The following is a 15,151-nucleotide window of genomic DNA, read 5'->3' as shown; positions in this document are numbered from 1 at the left end:
AGAGTGATTGCTACACGACATTCCTCAAACCTGTACTAAGCATGAGCTATTTGCTGTTGGAGGCTACCAAGAAGAGGTGAGGTATGCCGATGGAGAAGGTGTCCCCCAGGACATCCACTAAGCACTGGCTCCTTTTCAGAGACTCTTGAGTCTCTGCACAGGAAACCCCAGAGCTTCCAGTAAACCTTTCGCCACATGGACACCCCAGAGTCCATCTCTGTTGAGACCAGCGACTGCATGTTTTGGTGTGGCAGGCTCCCAAACTAAGAAAACCAAGAAACTAAGAATTGTCCCTCGAGCCATGGCCCATGTAGGTCTTCCCAGGACATTTTTGGGCCGCTGGGTACCAACATTACCACAGTCTGAGCATGCACAGCACTGAGGTTCTGCTTCCTATGGCCAGCTGCAGAGCCTCGAGAGCTCCTCCGCATGGGGGAAGAGTCTGGGCTAATTAGCCAATTTGCAATGCAAACATCCTTGGCATCTTCCCATATTTATCTGTTGGTTTATGTTGAGCTCTTAGCTTTAGGGACATCTGGAGACTCTCCTCAGCAAAAAAGCTCCACTGTTTATATGACTGCTCATCAACAGGAGCGATGGAAACATGGGAGGCTTTTGGGACCAGGACCAGTGGGGGGATGCCACCGAGAGCGATCGCCTTGAGGGTAGCAAGAAAAGCATGGATTTGGGACTGTCCCAGAGGAAAACAGGCTGTTGCTTCCATTCAGTCACTGCCCAGGTGCTACCCACAAGTGAAGCTGTATCACAGGAACAGCTCAAAAGCTGGCTTCAACACACAAAGGTGCCATACAAAGGCTGATCAAACCCTCCCCAAAGGCAGGTGAGAGCACCAGGGTCCCCCACGAAGGACAGCGGGCTTTGAGGAGGCAAAGGCAGCTTTGGTGCCTCCAGAGCTGGGATGCGGGGGTCCCCAGGCATCCCTCTGCATCCCTCCTCGCCCTGTGCCTGTGCTGCCCCGCTGCCTCCAGCGAGCGTCAGCACAGAGCAAGGATTGAATGACAGGAGGTTTGAAAGAAAAGGAGAGAAAATCCAGCAGAATCCAACTTCTGCGTTTGGTTTTTATTCCCCCTTCTGCTGCAGCTCCCATCAGGAGAAAAAAAAAAAAAGGCAGCTAAGGAGCACGGCAAATCTGAATTTCTCTCTGCTGAAGAGGAACCACACCGAGAGGGAGAAGGCGGCATTTGGTCTTGTTTACTTTCTGGCAAAAGCTATACATGCTCCAGTGTTTTGAAATAGCAAATGTGGCCAAATTCTTTCTGGATGATTAAACTTAACTATTTTGTTCGCTTTGTAGCATTTCAGATTGGTTCTGGACAGGGCAGGCTGGGTTTCTGCTGCCGTCTTCATGCATTTCAGCTGCCCCCCACCCTTCCCACAGCTCCGATAAGCACATCACTCGCTGCTGCTTTTGTTTGCAGAGTAAGAGCGAGACTCAGAAAGGAAAAGAAGGAAGGAAAGGTCGGAAATGCTTTTATAAGGCACCCGTTCAGGCTTTTCAAAGCCCCGCTGCTGCACCCCAGCCTTTCCCGGCTCAGCCCCACTATCTGCAAAAGCGTCAGGGAAAGAAGGAAAGGGAGGAAGAATTAGAAGAAAAATAATGGCCTCCAAGTGATGGGAAGCGCCGCCACGACACTGGGCTCCGCGCTGGCCCTCTGCCAAGGAAAATTAGGTTAATTGAGTTGCTGGTGTGCAGCGAGCGTGCGCTCGGCTCTTCAGGGGTGAGGTTCAGGGGAGGTGGTTGCAAGGACCCGAAGCCCCATTTTCCAGGCCCAGGGAGGAGCAGGAACGGGGGTACCTCGGCATCCTGACACACGGCGAGGGACAGACACGCGGCCGTCAACCAACGGCCGCTTGCTCTGCTCAACGGGCGCCTCTGAGCAAACACCAGCCGTCGCCACCGCGAGGGCAGCTGGGGAGCGGCTCCATCCTCGCCTCGGGAGTGCTCCGTTGGGCACCCGCATTTTTTGCGGACCGCGGAGGGCACAGGCAGTTTATAACCGTTCTTTAGAAAGACAAACAACCTCAGAAACAGGCCAGGGCAGAATCACAGAGAAAGAGAGCACCGGGTTGCGCTCCCAGGACAACACAGGGTTTCTCTGGGAGTGGAAAGCTGGTGGGACCTTGGAGCGGGCACAGGAGCAAACCTCTCCTCTCCCACAGCTGTGTGCAGGGAGAACCCTTTTATTTCCACAGATATGAACCCATTAGTTGCACAATTAAAGCCGGCCCCAAGCTGCAAGTTCAGGTCAGGATATGACCTGGCCACCGGCTGCGGGCACGCAGGGGAGCAGGTTCCCTGCTGAGTTGGGGGCACTTCAAAACCTCTGGAGAGGCGAGACATGTCCTCTGTTTAATACTTCAATTCTAAAAGGCCTAGGTTTTATTTTGGTAAATGAGAGATTTCATGGGAAATTCTGCATTTCCTTTGTAATTTAGGTCGCTTCTTGAGGTTTAAAAAAAAAATTACGGTATTTTATATTAAAAGTTTTTAAATTAACCAAGTAATTCTTCCATGGGAAACTTTCTTCCCAGCTGTACCACTGAGAACACCAAGCCATACTGGATGTACCCCTTCTACTTTTTTCCTTGGAGGAAGGGGGAAAAAAAAAAACCCACAAACCAAAAACACCCACCAGAACCCCAGATATCCCTTACCGGCTCAATAATCGCAGGCTCCCCCTTCTGTCCTTTCTCGCCCCGTGGGCCACCGATCTGTAGCACACAAAGGAAACACAAAGCCAGACAGTCAAAGAGGACATCACCTGCATCAGCATCATCACTCCAAGCGGGAACTGCAGATCCTAAGACAAGTTCTGCAACCAGAAGACTGCTGGTGTTCACGTAGAAAAGGCACAGGGCACCTCCTCCCTGCCTTGTGCAAAACACGCGCATCGCAGGTGAATGAACCCGAGCAAGATGCTCTCACTGGTTTTTGCAGTGCTGTTATCTGTGCTATAAATTATGGGAAGACAAATGTTTTGAACTAGGCTTACCCTCGACGGAAAATTAACTCTCTTACCCCTTCGTAGATAGTGTCCTGGTTAGCAGGCATGCCGGGGCCAATATCGGGAGACACTGTTCGGTCATAATAGTTATCGTAATAATTTCCATCATATTCTTTTATTGTTTCCTCGGTGAAATCTTTATCCAAATCATCTCCTCCTTGAGCAGCCTGGAAGCAAAAGAGCAGCAACATGTCAGGCTGCAAATCTCTCCAGGCTGCACATGCTGCAAATATAAGGGGAACGCTCTGGTTTTTGCAAAGGGAGGCTGCTTTATAATAGTAGTTGCAAATAAAAAGCACAAGAAAAGTTGAATTCTGGAATTTTAAGGTTTCCAGTGACCTCCAAGAGTCTTCTCCAATGCCAGACAAAAAGGATGGGAGGATCTTTATGTCAAAGCATACACCCTGGCTTTCCCTGGGATTTCTCTGTCAATCCCTAAAATAACAGTGAGTATAAAAGTTTGAGCAAGGAAAACAAAACACAGCACAAAGCAAGAGCTTATATCAGGAGGATCCTGCGAACTCTAAAGAACTAGAGAAAGAGGGAATGGAATTTTCAAACTCCAAGCCCTACTCATCTCTCACAGCCTCAGTTCGGCAGATGCTGGATTATTAAGCATAGAAAGTCACACATCCAGTCCCATATTTAAAACACATTGTGTCACTAGGCGTATCCGATTACAGGAGAAAACGTGGAAAAATTCAAGTTCACTTCTACAAAAACCTCCTGTTTTCTTAGTCTGGGATGCACATTGTGATTGTGCTTGTTCAAAGAGCAGAAGCAGAAATTTTTACAAATCTGATGCATTAATCCCTGAATCCTTTCTGAATCCTTACAGCAACAGATGCTATGGACCACAAAGCAACAACATCTAGACAAGTATCAGAATTTCCTTGCTTCTCTCCATGCCCCCGTGCTTTCCGCAGCCTGGCAGGCAACTGCCTCTTGGCAGCCTTTACTCTGAGCAGCACCGTAAAGAAGAACATGTGCTGAAGATATTTTTTTTGTTTCTTTCCCATCCAGGTAATGACCAAAATGGTCTATAAATTGAATTCTTTCTAGTGCTTCCCAAAGAAATTATCTCCTCGCTGCTATGAATTCAAAATCACTCAAATGCCACCACCACTTCCAGAGCTTGTTTCTGTGCCAAAACTGCTCAGAACCCATGAGCGAGCATCTATAGCTAAATTCAAGAGGTTTTAAAGTAAGAATAAGCCTAGTGTTAAGGCAATCATTACTCTGCCACCCCATCATCTCTTACCCCTGTAAATACCGACTGGTCTTTGCAGAAATTCTAGTTTGGCAATTACTCAATTAGCAAACTTGGAAAAGTTGGTATTGTTTTTCCTTTGTACCGTCCAAATGGGTCTAGCTTTATCACGGACATCTTTTATCCTGTTTGAAATCTTTTATCTAGGTTTGCTCTTTGAAACCTTAAGGCCTGCTTATCTTTGCTATAAAGCTTTTGGGGATAACAGAGAGCTTTTTTCAAATTGCATTTCTTGAAATGAATGTCAAAAATGTCTGGTTTGATATTTTGATTAAGGTCCTCAAATCAATTTGCATGGAAAAATACGATATTTTGAATAACTGGGTAGAGAAGGAGAAAAGTTCTTCATGCTGAGATTTGCAGGTGCTTTGGAGAAAAACCAAAACAAAAGCCTAAAAAATAATCTCCTTAACAATGTTGTTAGACAACCCGAATCAGAAAACAGTCCACAAAGGAAAAAGGAGGTCCAAAAATCAGTGTGCAAAATACTGTGACTCTCCTTTGCTGATAACAGCTTCGTTTAAGCCACCTTTTAGCCTTCCCTTTGGAGAAGCAATGCAGATGTGAAGCCCTGGTATACGTGTCCGGACAAGTAAAGCAAACTACTATGATGAATAGCAGGCAACGAACAAAGTATATCTGTCCCCAGCTCCTCTTGTTCACAGGAGCAGCGCTGCCTACTAAATCTCGGAATTGCTTCCCCGGCATTTATCACGGAGTTGTTAGCCACCATGAAACCCGGGCCCAGGAGGGTTCAGTGACTACGCCTGCCTCCAAAGCCTCTCGCGCAGCCTCCGCAAAGTTTCACTGGTGTAAAACTAAATCCCCTTTTAATTCCCGTTGTAGGAATTGGGAGTCTTCCCAAAATCTAGACAGGTGAACTTCAACAGTGACAGACACGTCCCACTTGCAACAGGTCTGTGAAGGGATGCTAAAAATTACCATTCCGAGACCAACATTACCCTGTGCGATCCCACAGCAAGCAGTGCCAGGGCCGGCGCCGCCGGCAGCTCGGGGGACGCCCGGTGTCGCATCCGCTCCCTCGCATCCCTGTGCAACAGCTCCGGGCTCCGGCCACCTTCCCCCGCTGACAGCAGAAACCTGGGGCTACTTGAAATTACACCACACTTACTCATGACCACAAGCACTATTTTTTTTCCCTAAACTAGCCAAAACATAGGGGATTTTTCTTTTTTTTTTTTTTTTTTAAGAGCAAATAAATGGCTCCAACCACTTTAGCAGTCTATCTCCCACTGAAACCCTGCTTCTAACAACAGGCATTAGGCAGGCAATCACACACACAAGCTCCTGATCCACACTTCCATATTGCTCATAAAGCAGCTTGGTCTGCTGCTGGATTTGCTTCAGGACATGGTTTAGTAGGCACGGTGGTGTTGAGTTGATGGTTGGACTTGGTGATCTTAAAGGTCTTTTCCAACCTTAATGATTCAGTGGATTGAAGTATGCTGTTACCCCAGGAGTTCATGGCTGCAGGCAGGGCCCTTAGCTCCCACTCCAAGGTGTAAACCCAAAATCCGTATGCTCTTGGGTATGCATCCCTCAGGCTGGCACTTTTTGGGAGTCTCCCCTATGTCACACTGCATTAGCCTTCACCTCAGTGCACAGGCATCTCCTTCAGCCAGGCAAGTTGTGTCCTTTTCTCCGCTCATCAGCTAAAAGATTGACTGGAGCAGCAGTCCTCCCACCAACTAAACGCTGTCTCTTTTGGAGCTGCTGGAGGTGGACAGTTTGCACCCTCCCTGCAAGATGCTTTGCCAAAAGCAGGCTGAGCTTTCACATAGGAAAGCTTTGCCATGCATCTCCCTACCTGAACTCTCCTCCTCTTCTATTTCCTTCTCCTGACAACTAACATGGCCCTTGAGTCTCTTATTTGATTCTGTGAAGACCGACAGCGTCCTGGCCTGTATCAGCACTAGTGTGGCCAGCAGGAGCAGGGCAGTGATGATGCCCCTGTACTCAGCACTGGTGAGGTCACACCTTGGATACCGCGTTCAGTTTTGGGTCCCTCATTACAAGAAGGACATTGAGGTGCTGGAGCATGTCCAGAGAAGGGCAACGAAGCTGGTGAGGGGTCTAGAGCACAAGTCTGATGAGGAGCAGCTGAGGGAACTGGGGTTGTTCAGTCTGGAGGAGGCCAAGGGGGACCTCATCGCTCTCTACAACTACCTGAAAGGGGGTTGTGGTGAGGTGGGTGTTGGTCTCTTCTCCCCAACTAGTGACAGAATGAGAGGAAATGGCCTCAAGTTGGTCCAGGGGAGGTTTAGACTGGATATTAGGAAAAAATTTCTTTACTGAGTGGTTGAGCATTGGAAGAGGCTGCCCAGGGAGGTGGTGGAGTCACCATCACTGGAAGCATTCAAAAAAACACGTGGACATGGCACTTCAGGACATGGTTTAGCGGGCATGGTGTTGGGTTGACAGATGGACTTGATCTAAAAGGTCTTTCCCAACCTTAGCAATCCTGTGATTTCCCCTTACAATTTTTAAGGTCACACTATTCAATCTTTAATTCCTCTCTATTAGAAAGGTCAAGCTTGGCCAAAGATTTCTGGCTCTTTGTCAGGAAACAGAAAAGCTTCCCAGCTCCATGGGTTCCTTCAGGTTGGTACTCACTTCCTCAATATGCTGGAGTCTTTTCCGTTTCTCTGTGTATCATTTTGGGCTGCTCAACCTCCTCCTCCACTGCAGTTTTTTACCCTCAGCTGGCTGGACTTCATCCACACCACCAGCCCTCGGGGCAGCTGGCTCCCCTCCTGCCTCGCTCCAGCTCCTCAGCTCTTTACTTGGACACTTTCCCCACCACCTTTTCATTCAAGCTTCCAGGTCCAACTCCAAATATGTCGGCCAACTTCTGCTGTTTCTTTTGCCACCCTCCAGCACCTGCCACAGAAAGCCTTGAGTTTTGACAGTCCCACAACCAAGTAATTCTCCCCCATTTGAGGAAGAATAAAGCTCTGCCAAGTCCCATCCTACCTCCCAGGAAACATTATCCTACTATTGACTCCCCTTTGCTGATGATCCTGGATAATGAAGAATTTGCCTTGTCTAGCGTAATTATTTCCCTGCGTAGTGAGCTATACAGCACGCAGCTGCACAACAATTTGTTTCAGTCCCACCTAAGGATGAGACCAACGTTCATCTATTTGAACAGCAATATAAGAGGCAAGAACTGGGCAAGTCTTATGGATAAAAGAGTCTCAAGTGCAACATATTTCAATTGAAGCATATTAAAGTCTGGGTAACTAAAAATGTAATTGCTCCACCAGAAACGTCAGCTGTGGGAGCTGGACTGATCTCATATTTGAGCAGATCTGTGCACAAAACAGAGAGGCTGTCTGAATGAATGCAGTAGTTTGAAATCAAGGGTTTGTCCTAGTTTTGACGTTTTTTTAAAAAATCACAATCTGAAAAATGTAAAGATACTATCCAGTGGGAATGACAAAATGAAAAATATTGCTGTTCTCCATAAAATCAACATTTTAAGGATTTATATTAATAGCTTTGAAATAAAATGCTTTTACATAGATTTTAACACCAACCCTTCCTTTTTCTTTTTGTCAGAGAAGCACTTCACACAGGGAAATGCAAACAACGTGAACAGATTTTTCCAGGGGAATAATCCTTAACCAAAACCTAAATATCTGTGTTCCACATACTGAAATATCTGGAGTGAAAATATTTTACAAGAAACTTCCTCTTCCAACAGCTGCCCAAACCACTTACAGATTTACCATATGGATGATCACATCTCCTTTGCTCTCAGGGCTATGAAATACCAGAATTAATAAAAAAAGCAGAAGGAAAAAACAGTAATTAAAATTACATCAGTCTCATTGTAGGTCATGACGGTACTTGTGGGGAGTTCAGCTTCCACGGCGTTTTCAGTGAGTCCGCCCTGGGGGTCTACTTCTTCGTTGTAGTTGACATCTTCATAGGGGAGAGGCGTGAAGTATTCTTCGTTAATGGTTTCATAGTTGTACTCATCCACGAGAGGGTCATCCACCACAGCATCCCCTTTTGTCAGCTTGCCAGCGTCCCCTCCACCAGGTGAGGTTGTAGGGGCAGGATAGTCCTATTGCAGAAATAAAATGCCAGAATCAGAGACACAAAAAGAAAATTCTGCAGCATCCCCCACCTCCCTCCCTCTATAAAAGTGCCATTTATCAAACGGATCTTTGCCAGGACCCCGTGTCAGTACCTGCTTGGTTTCAGGTCTCTCTCCAGCAGCCACTTCAGGAGTGCCAGGTTTGGTGGTGGGTACTTCTGGCTTTACAGCTTCATCAACATCTTCATAGTAGGGGTACTCGTAGTAGTAGGTGTCACCTTCTCCCTCCCCATCTGTATACTGCAAAAAGAATATGAGAAGCATAAAATAAGCTGGCAGCACTCACGCACATTCCTGCCAGCTCTTTTAAGACTTTATTTCACATCAACTGGGCCATGCCGTGATGCAGGTCCATGCAGTGAAATCCTTCCCTTCCTCTTGTTCATCGGCTTCTGCAAAACCTTCACCAAGAGCCTGGCTTTGGGCTGCTTTGGCAATGGTTGGCATTTGAGGAGGTTCCCCAATCATTTTTTGGTCCTGCAGCACATTCTCCCTTATCAGAGAGGATTGACTGACCCTGCAGCAATTCAGTCACCCACAATGACACAATAAAAAAGAAAAAACATTATTCTTTCTTCAGCCTCAGATTGTTGAGACCTCCCAGGTCACACATTTAACATTCAGAGAGGGGAAGAAAACACTTGAATCACGCAGCCGCTCCGAGAAGCGGGGATGCTATTTTCACTCATTTAACTGCACTAATAGCATCTGTGGGACTTCCCATCTACCCGTGGCCTGCAGGCAGAAGGGCTTAAAAAACAAGATATTTTCAGCGTTTTCCACAAGGCGTCAGTCATTCTTCAAAATGAAATACAAACAAAACATTTGGTTACAGCTGGGCATGGCAAATTTCTTCGCCAGTCCATCGCTCTCACTGGCAGCAGACGCCAGCGCGTGGAAGAGTTATTCTTACATGGAGCAACACAGCCCTAAGACAAGCCAGCCCTTGTTGAACCGCTGGCTCCAAGAGAAGAGTTTTATTTTCCTACTACCACATATTTTGACCATACCAAAGTCTATTTTATTTTACTTATTTATTGTTTCTCCAGAAGGGCTGGCAGAGTGGTTACGGCACTTCCCTGGGGCTGGGTGGCCGTGCCTCGCCTGCAAGCATCGCTCTGCTCCCCAAAGCCCTGCTAGGCTCAGGTTTTTAATTCAATCCTAAAGCTAAGCCAGAGTGGGCTGACAGCATTACAGCTTCATGGGGATTTAGACCAGCTGAAAGCAAGAAAGTGCATGGACCAGCAAATCAGACCAGGAGAGCAGCCAAGATGCTGAGCAGCAGTGGAGGATGCCAGACACTTTAATTGTTGTGAGCTGAGCTTGAGACTTCTTAAAAACATGTAAAATTCAGGTGATGCTCTTCTGGAAATCAGCCACATCCAGACATTTCTAATTGAGGAGCAAAAATAGAGAGAGCACCTGTAGCAGTCTTTTTTCCTTTTTTTTTTTTTAAAGGAAATATCTGAGATTAACTCTTTATAGAAAAAATACTGAGCACAGCAGCTTATACAGATGAGCTGGGAGCACTTCTGCCAAAATGATGAAACTCAAATGTCAAATACATGGGCAAAAGTGTTTCCTCCTCCTTTAACACCTGTTGTTTCAAAGAATATTGAAAAAGAACTGCTTAATCTTTTTACAAGTTCAAGAGTAAAATTAAGTTTAGAAATGGGTGCCTGTTACCTACAGACAAGATTTGACCTGCCAGGGAAGGTCAGTATTTCACACTCGGCTTCAGGGTGTCTCTCCTGCAAGTTTTTGATCTCCAAGCAAATATTCATTTCGGTCTCTGGAAATGGGAGGACTACAGAAAGGAAGGGAAACTCCCGAGGGCAAGAGCCAAGAGCCAAGACCAGAACCCGCAAATCCTAAAAATAAGCTCTGTCTTGGCCCTTACAGATGACTCGCAGGGAAGCTGAACAGGAGGAAGAAGCAACCGCCATATAGAGCCGGATGCTGCCGCCCCAAAAGCATCCCCCACCTCTGCAAGAGACTTACATATTCATCCTGGTTGGGGTCCTGGGACTGGGGGGAGTCGGGGACGGCGGTGTCGCAGTCGGGGCTGTAATGTTCGCAGTAATCGTGGGCTGCTCGGGGGTCCGCCACGATCAGGAGCTGCTGGATGTCGCCCTGCGGGGAAAGACAAGACAGAGCGTCAGGGGGACGGCGGCGCGCGCGGAGCCACCAGCCCCAGACTGCAGTCACGGGCATAAACGCCACCGAGAAAAAGTGAAACACTTGGCAGGGCCACCTCACTGGCACGGGCACCTTGCCCGAGACGAGCCAGGAGAAAACCCTGTGTCCGGGGCTGGGTCAAGCAGCCGCTTATCTCGGGCTGCTCCGTGAGGTGTGAAGCCCCTGGGCATCGCGCCCGGTCCCCAAATGCACCTTCCCAAAAGATAACTGCATCTGCGGTCACCCCACACCTACAACAGTGCTGACAGCCCCGGGCGATGTGGGTGCAGTAAAAATAAGAGCAAAGGGCTCTACGCACCCCAAATCAGCAGCATCCTGCGGACAATAAACAAGCTCCTCTCCTGCCCGGTCCCGCGGAGCTCTGCAGGGATGCAGAGTTACCCTGTCCAGTCCAAAAAGCTGTTTATTGACCTCAGAACTTCTCTGCTTTTCCCACCCCATCAGCTGGTCTCACAAAAGACATCACCCCCTCTTTCTTCATCTTGCCTCACCTTGATTTGCTACCCACAAGTGTGGCAGACATAAAAAGATTAGAAATGCATCTGATAATCAGAAAAAGAGAAATGAGGGAGGGGGTTTGCAATGGCTTATTAAAAGCCAGGTGCAGAGCAAGCTCGTTAGGCACCGAGGCTGCTTAACAGACCACTCGCTATACAGCGAACGAAGCACGACGCAGCCACAGCCTAAAGGTCAGGGCAGAAATTGCTCTCTAGTTTCCTAAAGAACCACGGCACTGCTTAACCATACCACCGAAACACCAGTTTGTTCAGTAGACAGTTACATAACACAAGACTTTACTACTTGGATTATTAGAGCTAATACTTCAATTAGTGGGAAAAAAAATCATATTTAATAATAGAATAACATGTCTAAGGCATCAGGGGAAAAAGAAGCATTACAGCAAAACTGGGAGGATGACTTGGGCACATAATAGGAACCAGAAGCTCTGAACGGAGCCTGGCCAGACCAGCAAACAGCCCCGTGGAAAAGCAAAGAGTATTTTTTGAAATTATGGGCCAAATCTGCCTTTGTGCATGCAAGCTGCACATGGTCCAGCTGTGGGTGCTGCTGGGTCCGTGAGGAGTTCAGCTTCCCATGAACACATACCATCAACTTCACAAAAAAAAAAAAGCACTGTTTACATTTTTGGCAGAGATCCATCAGGAAAGACAGTTACAAGGACCATGCAGATCTGGCCGCATCCTGCCCAGCTCTGAGGGGCAACGACAGCTTACAGCTGCCCAGGGTTTCCCTCCTCGATTTCTAAGTTATCACTTCCATCTCTGCAGCAGCCCACCATAATGTCTGGGCACCCCTCAGATACTACACAGTTTACCTTAAAATTGACCATTGGTTTCAGCTTAATAGTCATTGTTTCCTGTGAATAATCTTTACAAAATTAACAGGAATGTCTGCAAAGTAGTTTTCAATTTTTCTATTTTAAGAAACAGAAATAGTCTTTTCTTCCTTTTTTTTTTTTTATAAATCTGTAGAGCAGTTCTGTAATTACTGTTCTGGCTTTTTCTTTTTCAACGGAATTGCCAAAAATGGGGATGCACTATTGGGTAAACAGAAAATGCAAAGTTCTTGTCTCATAGAACATTTCCCATTTCCAGCCAGCTCTGTCCACCAGCTAATGTGACCTGCATGGGGAACTCAGCCATGGTGTGACCCAGAGGACATCACCCAGCCCTGAGCAGAGACTTGGAAGAGCTGAGGGGTGTTATGGGGGTACTCACACCAGATGTTACCATCCTTGTCTTCAAAGGCAGTTCAGAGCAACAAAACAGGCTGCCCCTTTGGGGCTCCCTCCAGCGGAGAACGCCCAACCTGGCCAAGGCAATTTGCTTAAAGTTGATGATGTGAACATCCTTCCAGCTGCTATTTCTGCACACAGGACCTCTCAAACACCCCTGCCCCTCACTGACACCCAAACTAAGCCATTTATGCCCTTCCCACTTAGGTGGTTAAAGCTCCCCAGTTTCCATAGGGTTATGGGGAGTGTCCGGTACTGTTGGGATAAGCTGAAATAAAACAGCCACAAAAGCAGACTTGGTATTTGTCTCCAAGAGGCAAGGAAGGAAGGCTGAAAGCTTTTTCTTCCTGATAAGGTTGGATTTACACCTCAAGGACAGCTGATAGCCTGCATCCCATAAGTGACCAGGACTATAACTGCGTTTCCTTGAGGAATAGATAAAGCAAAAGAAAGGCATGTTGGCTAAACACAGTGCAAAAGGTTAAGCAGAAGAGAATTTTCTAAAGCTGAGTTTGCTTTTAGTCTCAGCTGATGGCAGCTCCTGAGCTACACATGGAGAGAAATCTTGGCTCAATCCCACCAGACTTCCCTACAGCACAACAGGAGCTGAGCATCCTCTGGGTCTGACGGCTCCAGGCACTGGCAGTACCTTTGAGTACATGGAAAGGCATCACCTGCAAGTCCCAGGAGCCACAGGCTCAAGTCTTGGGGCAGAAACCTCAACCTCACTCAACATAAAGGACAGCATTGACCCAGTGGTTGCTGCTGAGTGAGGGGGGCGGGGAGGATGAACAAGGGAAGCTTGCTGCTAGTTCTAGGTCAAGAACCTGAGAAAAATCAGTGCGTAACTGAATAAATTTGGTATGCGAAAGGTGCCAGGAAAAAGCGTGAGCCACATCAGACAACTCTCCTTCAGAGCTCACCACGCTTCATGAGCGCCATTCAGCATGCCTACTATTTTCCCATTTCCTTTTCAAACCAAATCAATCAGCCTGCCCAGCAAAGTTCATCCTTTTCTTCTTGTTCCAGCAGCAGCGTGCAAGCATGCAAAATCAGAAGGAAAACCAATGCACCCAATTTTGGAGGAATGAGAGCCCCAGGGAGCATCTGAGCTCAAGTACACTGACACGGGTTGAGCAGCTCAGTGGTGGGGGAAGCAGCAGAGCTCACGGGGTTGCTAGACCGTTCATCTTTGCTTCATTAACAGCAAATGCATGGCCCTGGTGGATGCCCCGTGTTAACACTTGCAAACAGCAGACAGGAGTAAAACCTTGTTAGCAAGATTCCCAGTCAACTGACCTCATCCCTCAGTGCAAAACAATAAAATGGGCTAATTTAGCCTGTAATAAAAAGGCCCACTATCTGAACTTCACAAAAGATGCACAAAGCTCTGCTGTCAAAAGCCCCATTTCTTTGATTTAAAAAGCTGACTTTAAATAGAGCAAGCCGTGCTGGGAGGTTCGCAAGCCTTTTGTGTCCTCTCAAGTGTGTTGCCGCTAATAAATTTCACCAAGAGATAGCTGCCCCCAGCCCCGGTGCGGCTGACAAAGGCAGCGGCCAGCTCTGCTCCCTTTCCTCACTCAAGTGTCTATTTGTTTCACTGTTGTGGTTACACAAAACACCCAAGCCTCTCTCCTTCCTAGGTCAGCATCTGCTTTTTTCACCAAGAACAGCGATAACGAAGATACCATTAATTTCCACCACCCCCCTCCACGCACATGCAACAGCTATGGATTTTCCATGAAGCCTTTGTAAAATGACAACTTACGATGACACTAAGAGTGGTTTGAAGACTTTACCAGCCAAGCCATTTAGGTTTTTAAGACTTATTTTGAAGTAAAGAGGTATCCAAGGTCAGGGAGCAAGTTAGTAACGCAATGGTACTGCTTCGAAGGGGAAGCCACCAGCAGTGTCCTCCAGCCACCCGCAGATGGTGGGTAAAGTCCTCTTTTGGTACATGAACAAGTCTGGCACATCTGGGCACACAGGGCTCAAGAAAGTGCTCCAGTAACTGCAGTGGCACTTCACATGCAGGAGCAAGGCACAATTGCACTTTCCTGGTTTGACAAAAAATTTGAAGCGGAGAAAAAAAAAAGGTCAATTTTTGCCTGAAAATAATGAGTATTTCATCCATCAGAAGAGCTAGTTTTTAAGAGGGGAATAAATCACATTGACCTTTATTCCTAGAGCTTCCTGTGAAGGGGAAGAGGCAGGACAGCACATTTACGAAAATGATTGTGAATTGCGATGCTTTTATTTGCTCCACCAAACAGATGTAAGTTCTGTCAGGACCAGTAAAAATCTGTCTGACATTTATGGTAAAGCCATTTATGCCTGATGACTCATTTGCTTTATGGATTAAGTTCCATCAAGCCAGTTTAATTCAACTCCCCAGCCAGCTCCCAGACAAGACTGGAAAAGCTCTTCTGGAGCATTTTTTAACACTTATTCTATATGTGTGCAAAAATGTCACATCACTTCCAATGACATCAACTTCAGTAACTTGGAGAAATCGCTGCGGTTCAACAAAACAAACAGCTGGCGAGGATAATCGGTGTGACTTCATCTGGCATTGGCAGCAGCTCCATAAATACTGGGATTCTTCAGGGCTCTCACTGCAACGCACCGATAATTAACTGGACTGTTGTTTTACCCCAGAAGTCTTAGAGACTCTTAACATCCATAAGAGCAAATACTGCTTGAGGGGCTTTTTTAAAACCCATACATTTAAATTGGATGACCACAGGCCCAGGATGCATGATTGTAACACCCCC

At 47.0% G+C, this 15,151-nt stretch overlaps 1 protein-coding gene across 1 annotated transcript in view; it reads right to left on the bottom strand.

Moving 5' to 3' along the window:
• COL5A1 (collagen, type V, alpha 1) overlaps positions 1-15,151 on the bottom strand; it is a gene marked incomplete at its 5' end in the record, with an annotated part of 119,246 nt that overhangs the window by 74,749 nt on the left and 29,346 nt on the right. The window contains 5 exons of the mRNA XM_010281872.1: positions 2,677-2,733; positions 3,041-3,193; positions 8,141-8,389; positions 8,516-8,662; positions 10,424-10,555. Of these exons, the coding sequence (XP_010280174.1) occupies positions 2,677-2,733; positions 3,041-3,193; positions 8,141-8,389; positions 8,516-8,662; positions 10,424-10,555 (738 nt within the window). The remainder of the gene's footprint in view (positions 1-2,676; positions 2,734-3,040; positions 3,194-8,140; positions 8,390-8,515; positions 8,663-10,423; positions 10,556-15,151) is intronic.

Source organism: Phaethon lepturus, unplaced genomic scaffold (assembly GCF_000687285.1).
Source record: "Phaethon lepturus isolate BGI_N335 unplaced genomic scaffold, ASM68728v1 scaffold12422, whole genome shotgun sequence".
In the NCBI taxonomy this organism is placed as follows: Eukaryota; Metazoa; Chordata; class Aves; order Phaethontiformes; family Phaethontidae; genus Phaethon; species Phaethon lepturus.
This window is presented reverse-complemented; position numbering and strand designations above follow the sequence as displayed.